General features: G+C 46.5%; 1 protein-coding gene across 1 annotated transcript in view; it reads left to right on the top strand.

The window, feature by feature from the left end:
- Positions 1-440: 440 nt before the first annotated feature.
- The window catches only part of LOC118966670 (cGMP-specific 3',5'-cyclic phosphodiesterase-like), a 49,348-nt gene continuing 39,374 nt past the window's right edge, over positions 441-10,414 (top strand). The window contains exons 1-6 of the mRNA XM_090211783.1: positions 441-1,115; positions 1,341-1,508; positions 5,527-5,616; positions 6,148-6,228; positions 6,995-7,084; positions 7,186-7,323. Of these exons, the coding sequence (XP_090067909.1) occupies positions 441-1,115; positions 1,341-1,508; positions 5,527-5,616; positions 6,148-6,228; positions 6,995-7,084; positions 7,186-7,323 (1,242 nt within the window). The remainder of the gene's footprint in view (positions 1,116-1,340; positions 1,509-5,526; positions 5,617-6,147; positions 6,229-6,994; positions 7,085-7,185; positions 7,324-10,414) is intronic.

Here is a 10,414-nt window from a genome sequence, read left to right as displayed (position 1 = left end):
AAAATAGTGCTCTATATAGGGCAGTGTTTCTTCATCCTGGTCTAAATAGTGCTCTATATACAGTAGGGCAGTGTTTCCTCATCCTGGTCCAAATAGTGCTCTATATAGGGCAGTGTATCTTCATCCTGGTCTAAATAGTGCTCTATATAGGGCAGTGTTTCTTCATCCTGGTCTAAATAGTGCTCTATATAGGGCAGTGTTTCTTCATCCTGGTTAAAATGGTGCTCTATATAGGGCAGTGTATCTTCATCCTGGTCCATATAGTGCTCTATATACAGTAGGGCAGTGTTCCTTCATCCTGGCCTTTTTGCCCTAGCACTACACACCTGATTCCACTAATTAATGGTTTGATGATGAGTTGATACATGGGTACAGCTATGTAGTGCTGTCATTAAGATACACTGTGTGTGTGTGTGTGTGTGTGTGTGTGTGTCAGGGAGATGGTGGGAGGCTGGTTCGTGGAGGCGCTACCCTCTCCTCAGACCTCCAGAGGGCCCAGCAGGTCTCCGTCCGACCCCAGCTCCAGCATGCTCCTCCTGGGCCGCGGCCGGGACTCCTTCCCCCTGTCCAGCCCCTCCCTCCGGATCTCCACCTCCATCCCCTCCCTGCCCCAACCCCCCCCTCACCAGACCTCTACCCTTTCCACCCCCCAGTGGGGTGACCCCCTCCTCCTCGAGAAGGCGGGCAGTTGCTCCCCCCGTACCCCTCGCTCCCCCCACTCCACAGTTTCTTCTCGCTCCCTTCGCTGTCCCCACTCCCCCAGCTCACCCCGCTCCTCACCCCGCTCTTCACCCCGCTCTCCGAGGAGGACTAGATCCTGTGGGCGAGGTGAGCCTTGTGGGCGAGCTGAGCCTTGTGGGCGAGCTGAGCCTTGTGGGCGAGGTGAGCCTTGTGGGCGAGGTGAGCCTTGTCGGCGAGGTGAGCCCTGTGGGCGAGGTGAGGGCTGTGACTGGATGATGACGATTCTGGCTGGAGGCTCTGGGAGGATAGGCTCTGTGGCGGAGCTCTGCCAGGGGGCCCTGCAACATGCTATAGAGGTGGTGTGGGCAGAACGCTGTTTTCTGTCTCTGCTCCGACAGGTACTACTGCTGTTAGCTCCTTATGGCTGGTTGACTGATTAATTGATTGGCTGGTTGATTGATTGGTTGGTTGATTGATTGGCTGGTTGATTGGCTTGATGATTGGTTGGTTGATTCATTGATTAGTTGGTTGATTGACATATTGATTGAATTAGATTTATTGATTCATTGATTGCCTGGTTGATTGGCTTGATGATTGGTTGGTTGATTCATTGATTGGTTGGTTGATTGATTGATTTATTATTTCTGTTGTTCCTCCAGGACCAGGATGGATGTAGGGGATTGGTCCAGGTGGTTTCCCTGACGACGCCGGGCTGCGTGAGGGAAGAGTCTTCCAGCAACCATGCCCACCAGGAGCTGGTGAAGGGCATCCTGGGATATGTAGTTGCCACAGGGATGCCCATGAACATGACAGGAGACGTCTGTGAGGTAAACAATGTCTTCTTCTCTCTCAATTCAATTCAATGGGCTTTATTTGTATGGGAGTGAAATCGATAAAATAGTGAAATAAACAATAAAATTAACAGTAAACATTAGACTCACAAAAGTTACACAACAATAAAGACATTTCAAATGTCATATTATATATATATTCAGTGTTGTAACGATGTGCGAATAGTTAAAGTACCAAAGGGAAAATAAATCAACATAAATATGGGTTGTATTTACAATGGTGTTTGTTCTTCACTGGTTGCCCTTTTCTCGTGACAACAGGTCACACATCTTGCTGCTGTGATGGCACACTGTGGAATTTCACCCAGTAGATATGGGAGTTTATCAAAATTTGATTCGTTTTCGAATTCTTTGTGTACCTGTGTAATCTGAGGGAAATATGTGTCTCTAATATGGTCATACATTTGGCAGGAGGTTAGGAAGTGCAGCTCAGTTTCCACCTCATTTTGTGGGCAGTGAGCGCATAGCCTGTCCTCTCTTGAGAGCCATGTCTGCCTGCGGCGGCCTTTCTCAATAGCAGGGCTATGCTCACTGAGTCTGCACATAGCCTGTCTTCTCTTGAGAGCCATGTCTGCCTACGGCGGCCTTTCTCAATAGCAAGGCTATGCTCACTGAGTCTGCACATAGCCTGTCTTCTCTTGAGAGCCATGTCTGCCTACGGCGGCCTTTCTCAATAGCAGGGCTATGCTCTCTGAGTCTGCACATAGCCTGTCTTCTCTTGAGAGCCATGTCTGTCTACGGCGGCCTTTCTCAATAGCAAGGCTATGCTCACTGAGTCTGTACATAGCCTGTCTTCTCTTGAGAGCCATGTCTGTCTACGGCGGCCTTTCTCAATAGCAAGGCTATGCTCACTGAGTCTGTACATAGCCTGTCTTCTCTTGAGAGCCATGTCTGCCTACGGCAGCCTTTCTCAATAGCAGGGCTATGCTCTCTGAGTCTGTACCTAGCCTGTCTTCTCTTGAGAGCCATGTCTGCCTACGGCGGCCTCTCTCAATAGCAAGGCTATGCTCTCTGAGTCTGTACATAGTCAAAGCTTTCCACTTTCCACCAGTTTGTATAGCAGATCCTCATCCCAAATTGAGTCTAAAGCTTTTTTGAAGTCAACAAAGCATGAGAAGACTTTGCCTTAGTTTTGGTTTGTTTGTTTCTCATTTAGGGTGAATACGTGGTCTGTTGTACGGTAATTTTGTAAGAAGCCAATTTGACATTTTCTCAGTACATTGTTTTCACTGAGGAAATGTACGAGTCTGCTGTTAATGATAATGCAGAGGATTTTCCCAAGGTTGCTGTTGACGCATATTCCATGGTAGTTATCGGGGTCAAATTTGTCTCCACTTTTGTGGATTGGGGTGATCAGTCCAAATATTGGGGAAGATGCCAGAGCTGAGGATGATGTTAAAAAGTTTAAGTATAGCCAATTGGAATTTGTTGTCTGTATATTTTATCATTTCATTAAGGAAACCATCAACACCACAGGCCTTTTTGGGTTGGAGGGTTTGTATTTTGTCCTGTAGTTCATTCAATGTAATTGGAGAAGTGGGTTCTGGTCGTCTTTAATAGTTGATTCTAAGATTTGTGTTTGATCATGTCTACAGTCTGATAAATGACTCACTACTGTAAATCTCTCTGGGTGAGACAGTCTGATAAATGACTCACTACTGTAAATCCCTCTGGGTGAGAGCATCTGCTAAATGGCTCACTACTGTAAATCCCTCTGGGTGAGAGCATCTGCTAAATGGCTCACTACTGTAAATCCCTCTGGGTGAGAGCATCTGCTAAATGGCTCAATACTGTAAATCTCTCTGGGTGAGAGCATCTGCTAAATGGCTCACTACTGTAAATCTCTCTGGGTGAGAGCATCTGCTAAATGGCTCACTACTGTAAATCCCTCTGGGTGAGAGCATCTGCTAAATGGCTCACTACTGTAAATCCCTCTGGGTGAGAGCATTTGCTAAATGGCTCACTACTGTAAATCCCTCTGGGTGAGAGCATCTGCTAAATGGCTCACTACTGTAAATCCCTCTGGGTGAGAGCATCTGCTAAATGGCTCACTACTGTAAATCCCTCTGGGTGAGAGCATCTGCTAAATGGCTCACTACTGTAAATCTCTCTGGGTGAGAGAGTCTGATAAATGACTCACTACTGTAAATCCCTCTGGGTGAGAGCATCTGCTAAATGGCTCACTACTGTAAATCTCTCTGGGTGAGAGAGTCTGATAAATGACTCACTACTGTAAATCCCTCTGGGTGAGAGCATCTGCTAAATGGCTCACTACTGTAAATCCCTCTGGGTGAGAGCATCTGCTAAATGGCTCACTACTGTAAATCCCTCTGGGTGAGAGCATCTGCTAAATGGCTCACTACTGTAAATCCCTCTGGGTGAGAGCATCTGCTAAATGGCTCACTACTGTAAATCTCTCTGGGTGAGAGCATCTGCTAAATGGCTCACTACTGTAAATCTCTCTAGATAAGAGAGTCTGATAAATTACTTTTCCAATTTTCCCAGAAGTGGTTGGAGTTTTCCAGCTTTCCGTAGTGTATTTCTGAACCAGAAGTGGTTAGAGTGATTGAATTCTTCAGATACATTGAGCTGATTTCTGACGTGCTGTTCTTTCTTCTTCCGTAGTGTATTTCTGTATTGTTTTAGTGATTCACCGTAGTGAAGGAGTAGACTCAGGTTTTCTGGGTCTCTATGTTTTGGGTTGGACAGGTTTCTCAATTTCTTTCTTAGGATTTTAGGCTACGTGACAGACAGACAGACAGACAGACAGACAGACAGACAGACAGACAGAGGGGAACCCCGATCTCCCTCCTCCTTCCTCTCTCCTTCCTCCGTCATTTCAACCTGATGAACCAGAGATCAGTGTAACTTATCAGAACTAATCCCCAGCTGGGGACGGTCTGTGTCTCCTCCCTCCTCCTCCTCCCTCGACCTCTCTCAGTGGTTTACCTCAGGTCGAGGGGGGGAGGGGGGAGGAGGGGGACGGTCTGTGTCTCCTCTCAGTGGTTTACCTCAGGTCGAGGGGAGGAGGGGGGAGGAGGGGGACGGTCTGTGTCTCCTCACAGTGGTTTACCTCAGGTAGAGGGGAGGAGCTGGGAGGAGGAGGACGGTCTGTGTCTCCTGTCTCAGTGGTTTACCTCATGTAGAGGGGAGGAGGGGGGAGGAGGGGGGAGGAGGGGGACAGTCTGTCTCCTCTCTCAGTGGTTTACCTCAGGTAGAGGGGAGGAGGGGAGGAGGAGGAGGATGGTCTGTGTCTCCTGTCTCAGTGGTTTACCTCAGGTGGGGGGAGGAGTGGGGAGGAGGGGGACAGACTGTGTCTCCTCTCAGTGGTTTACCTCAGGTGGGGGGAGGGAGGGTGGTCGGTTGAGGAGGAGGGAGGAGGGGGAGGAGGGGAGAGGAGGGGGACAGTCTGTGTCTCCTCTCTCAGTAGTTTACCTCAGGTGGGGGGAGGGAGGGTGGTCGGTTGAGGAGGAGGGAGGAGGGAGGAGGGGAGAGGAGGGGGACAGTCTGTGTCTCCTCTCAGTGGTTTACCTCAGGTGGGGGGAGGGAGGGTGGTCGGTTGAGGAGGAGGGAGGAGGGGGGAGGGGAGAGGAGGGGGACAGTCTGTGTCTCCTCTCAGTGGTTTACCTCAGGTGGGGGGAGGGAGGGTGGTCGGTTGAGGAGGAGGGAGGTGGGGGGAGCAGGGGGGAGGAGGGAGGGTGGTCGGTTGAGGAGGAGGGAGGAGGAGGGGGGAGGAGGGGGACAGTCTGTGTCTCCTCTCAGTGGTTTACCTCAGGTGGGGGTAGGGAGGGTGGTCGGTTGAGGAGGAGGGAGGGGGAGGGGGGAGGGTGGTCGGTTGAGGAGGAGGGAGGAGGGAGGGTGGTCGGTTGAGGAGGAGGGAGGGGGAGGGGGGAGGAGGGAGGGTGGTCGGTTGAGGAGGAGGGAGGAGGGGGAAGAATGTTACTGAGTAAAATAAATGTAAGAAATTAAAAGGTTTGTTGTGTCTCTCCTCCAGGACCCCAGGTTCACCACAGACGAGGACCAGACGGCAGGTTTCAAACTCAAGAGTGTCCTGAGTGTCCCGATTAAGAACAGTAGACAGGAGGTGAGCATCATGGAGACCTCCCAAATGACACCCTATTCCCATCAGACCATTCTAGACAGAAGTAGTGTACCCTTTTCCCCTCAGACCATTCTAGACAGAAGTAGTGTACCCTATTCCCCTCAGACCATTCTAGACAGAAGTAGTGTACCCTATTCCCCTCAGACCATTCTAGACAGAAGTAGTGTACCCTATTCCTCTCAGACCATTCTAGACAGAAGTTGTATACTATAAAGTAAATTGGGTGGCATTTGGAACGCATCACATATCCCCAAGGTTCCAATACTGTCACTTCTGGAAGTAAACTGACATTCCAATTCTAGTTCAAATTTACCTCATTGTTTATCTCCCTCTTTTCTCTCTCTCCTCTATCTTTCTCCCCTCCCCCTCCCTCTCCTCTCTCCCCATCTCCCCCACTCTCTCTCTCTCTCTCTCTCTCTCTCTTTCTCTCTCTCTATATATATATCTCTCTCTTGTTCCTCCCCCCTCTCCCTCCTCCTCCTCTCCCTCGTCCTCCACCTCCTCCTCCTCTAGGTTCTAGGAGCAGCTCTGGTGCTGAACAAGAGGATCAGTGATGATGTCCAGGGTTCTCTGTTCACAGACCAGGATGAGAAGGTCTGTCTGTCTGTCTGTCTGTCTGTCTGTCTGTCTGTCTATTTGTTTGTTATTGGCTGTTTAACAATAGTATGAACTGTAGTATAATTGGCTGTTAGTGGGTGAACCTCTAGTATGATCGGCTTGTTGAAGCGAATGATCCAGTGATTGGCTGTTGATGAGTGACTCTGGCCAGTGATTGGCTGTTGATGAGTAACTCTGACCAGTGATTGGCTGTTGATGAGTGACTCTGACCAGTGATTGGCTGTTGATGAGTGACTCTGACCAATGATTGGCTGTTGATGAGTGACTCTGACCAGTGATTGGCTGTTGATGAGTGACTCTGACCAGTGATTGGCTGTTGATGAGTGACTCTGACCAGTGATTGGCTGTTGATGAGTGACTCTGACCAGTGATTGGCTGTTGATGATTGACTCTGACCAGTGATAGGCTGTTGATGAGTAACTCTGACCAGTGATTGGCTGTTGATGAGTAACTGTGACCAGTGATAGGCTGTTGATGATTGACTCTGACCAGTGATAGGCTGTTGATGAGTAACTCTGACCAGTGATAGGCTGTTGATGAGTAACTCTGACCAGTGATAGGCTGTTGATGAGTAACTCTGACCAGTGATTGGCTGTTGATGAGTAACTCTGACCAGTGATAGGCTGTTGATGAGTAACTCTGACCAGTGATAGGCTGTTGATGAGTAACTCTGACCAGTGGTAGGCTGTTGATGAGTAACTCTGACCAGTGATTGGCTGTGTGTGCATCTGCTCTGTGATAGGTCCTGGCCTGTCACATGGGTCTGCTCGGGCTGGTCCTGGACAATGTTCAGCTGTTTGAGAGTTCCAGACAGGAAGCCAACCGATGCCAGGTAGCTAGAAATCAATCAATCAATCATCAGTCGACCATCGTGTTATATCTCTTCACGTGTGTGTGTGTGTGTGTGTGTGTGTCTCTCTCTCTCTCTCTCAGGTGTTGTTGACCCTGGCCAGGCTGCTGTCAGAGGAACAGAAGTCGATGGAGAATCTCCTGGGCAAGATGGCCGCCACCATCCTGCCTTTCGCACGGGCTCAGTACTGTACCATTTTCATCGCCAGGGACAGACCCAAGGTCACTACCACTATGATGTCATATCCTGTTCTTTATGATAGACAGTCTCCCTATTACAGTACTGTTTCTATTCTAAGAGAACTCTGCCGTCCCCTAACCCCTAGCTCCTAGCCCCTAGCTCCTAGCCCCTAGCTTCTAACTCCTAGCTCCTAACCCCTAGCTCCTAACCCCTAGCTCTTAAACCCTATCACCTAACCTCTAGCTCCTAACCCCTAGCTCCTAACCCCTAGCTCTTAAACCCTATCACCTAACCTCTAGCACCTAACCCCTAGCTCCTAACCCCTAGCTCCTAACCCCTATCTCCTAATCCCTAGCACCTAATCCCTAGCTCCTAACCCCTAGCTCCTAATCCCTAGCTCAAAACTCCTAACCCCTAGCTCCTAACCCCTTGCCCTATGACCCTAGCCCCTATTTCCCTAGCACCTAACACCTAGCCCCTAGCCTCTAACCCCTAGCTCCTAACCCCTAGCTCTATGCCCCTAGCACCTAACCCCTAGCTCCTAACCCTAAGCCTATTCCCCTAGCCCCTGAACACTAGCTCCTAATGCCTAAACACAACTCCTAACCCTTAACCATTAGCTTCTAACCCCTAAACCCTAACCCCTTGTTCATAACCACTAGCTCCTATCCCCTAATCACTAGCTCCTAAACACTAGCTCCTAGCCCCTAAACACTAGCTCCTAGCCCCTAAACACTAGCTCCTAACCCCTAACCACTAGCTCCTAACCCTTAGCCACTTTCTCCTAACCCCTAAACACTAGCTCCTAAACCCTAAACACTAGCTCCTAACCCCTAACCACTAGCTCCTAACCCCTAGCCACTAGCTCCTAACCCCTAAACACTAGCTCCTAACCCCTAAACACCAGCTCCTAACCCTTAAACACCAGCTCCTAATCCCTAAACACTAGCCCCTAACCCCTAACCACTATCTTCTAACCCCTGACTACTAGCTCCTACCCCCTAAAGACTAGCTCCTAACCCCTACCATGTAGGTCTGAAATAAGGATCAGATAGGTTTATATCAATATAATAACTTGTGGGACATATGATGTATAGAAGTATAAGGTTTGATTTTGATCTCAGTTTTGTGCTGTTGTTTTTTAGTCTAAACTTTCCCAACTATACCAGGAGGATGAAAGTCTAAACGTGTCGGTGAGAAGCTTTTCTGCTGTTGTTTTTTAGTCTAAACTTTCCCAACTATACCAGGAGGATGAAAGTCTAAACGTGTCGGTGAGAAGCTTTTCTGCTGTTGTTTTTTTAGTCTAAACTTTCCCAACTATACCAGGAGGATGAAAGTCTAAACGTGTCGGTGAGAAGCAACAGGGTTAAATAAATTGTGCTTCTTTTAAAAATATCATCACAAATTACCTGCCTTGTTTTCTCTCTCTGAAGCTTTCAGTTACTCTGGTTTATAAAACACAAATAACTTCCTGGTTTATAAAACACAAATAACTTCCTGGTTTATAAAACACAAATAACTTCCTGGTTTATAAAACACAAGCCATAACTTCCTGGTTTATAAAACACAAATAACTTCCTGGTTTATAAAACATAAATAACTTCCTAGTTTATAAAACACAAGCCATAACTTCCTGGTTTATGAAACACAAATAACTTCCTGGTTTATAAAACACAAATAACTTCCTGGTTTATAAAACACAAATAACTTCCTGGTTTATAAAACACAAATAACTTCCTGGTTTATAAAACACAGCCACAACTTCCTGGATTATAAAATACAAAACATAACCTTCTGGTTTATAAAACAGAAGACACCACTTTCTGTTTATTAAAACACAAGACGTAACGTTTGTTTTTTGTTAGTTGACTGCAGTATTGTTTCTTCTTAGTTGACTGCAGTATTGTTTCTTCTTAGTTGACTGCCGTATTGTTTCTTCTTAGTTGACTGCAGTATTGTTTCTTCTTAGTTGACTGCCGTATTGTTTCTTCTTAGTTGACTGCAGTATTGTTTCTTCTTAGTTGACTGCAGTATTGTTTCTTCTTAGTTGACTGCAGTATTGTTTTTTCTTAGTTGACTGCAGTATTGTTTCTTCATAGTTGACTGCAGTATTGTTTCTTCATAGTTGATTGCAGTATTGTTTCTTCTTAGTTGACTGCAGTATTGTTTCTTCTTAGTTGACTGCAGTATTGTTTCTTCTTAGTTGACTGCAGTATTGTTTCTTCTTGGTTGACTGCAGTATTGTTTCTTCTTAGTTGACTGCAGTATTGTTTCTTCTTAGTTGACTGCAGTATTGTTTCTTCTTAGTTGACTGCAGTATTGTTTCTTCTTAGTTGACTGCAGTATTGTTTCTTCTTAGTTGACTGCAGTATTGTTTCTTCTTAGTTGACTGCAGTATTGTTTCTTCTTAGTTGACTGCAGTATTGTTTCTTCTTGGTTGACTGCAGTATTGTTTCTTCTTAGTTGACTGCAGTATTGTTTCTTCTTAGTTGACTGCAGTATTGTTTCTTCTTAGTTGACTGCAGTATTGTTTTTTCTTAGTTGACTGCAGTATTGTTTCTTCATAGTTGACTGCAGTATTGTTTCTTCATAGTTGATTGCAGTATTGTTTCTTCTTAGTTGACTGCAGTATTGTTTCTTCTTAGTTGACTGCAGTATTGTTTCTTCTTAGTTGACTGCAGTATTGTTTCTTCTTGGTTGACTGCAGTATTGTTTCTTCTTAGTTGACTGCAGTATTGTTTCTTCTTAGTTGACTGCAGTATTGTTTCTTCTTAGTTGACTGCAGTATTGTTTCTTCTTAGTTGACTGCAGTATTGTTTCTTCTTAGTTGACTGCAGTATTGTTTCTTCTTAGTTGACTGCAGTATTGTTTCTTCTTAGTTGACTGCAGTATTGTTTCTTCTTGGTTGACTGCAGTATTGTTTCTTCTTAGTTGACTGCAGTATTGTTTCTTCTTAGTTGACTGCAGTATTGTTTCTTCTTAGTTGACTGCAGTATTGTTTTAGCTGGGTGGGTCCAGCATGATCTCTGCTTTTTCTTTACATCGCTTATTGGTCTGGTTTTGGTCATAAACACTCCCATTGTTTCTGGGCGAACGCTGATTGGACCAGACATTTTCTGTCTCATTCCAACC

This window comes from Oncorhynchus mykiss, chromosome 19 (assembly GCF_057628025.1).
Source record: "Oncorhynchus mykiss isolate SJ-2025 chromosome 19, ASM5762802v1, whole genome shotgun sequence".
Classification (NCBI taxonomy): Eukaryota; Metazoa; Chordata; class Actinopteri; order Salmoniformes; family Salmonidae; genus Oncorhynchus; species Oncorhynchus mykiss.
Note: the sequence above shows the minus strand (reverse complement) of the source record. Positions and strands in the feature narration are given on the sequence as shown.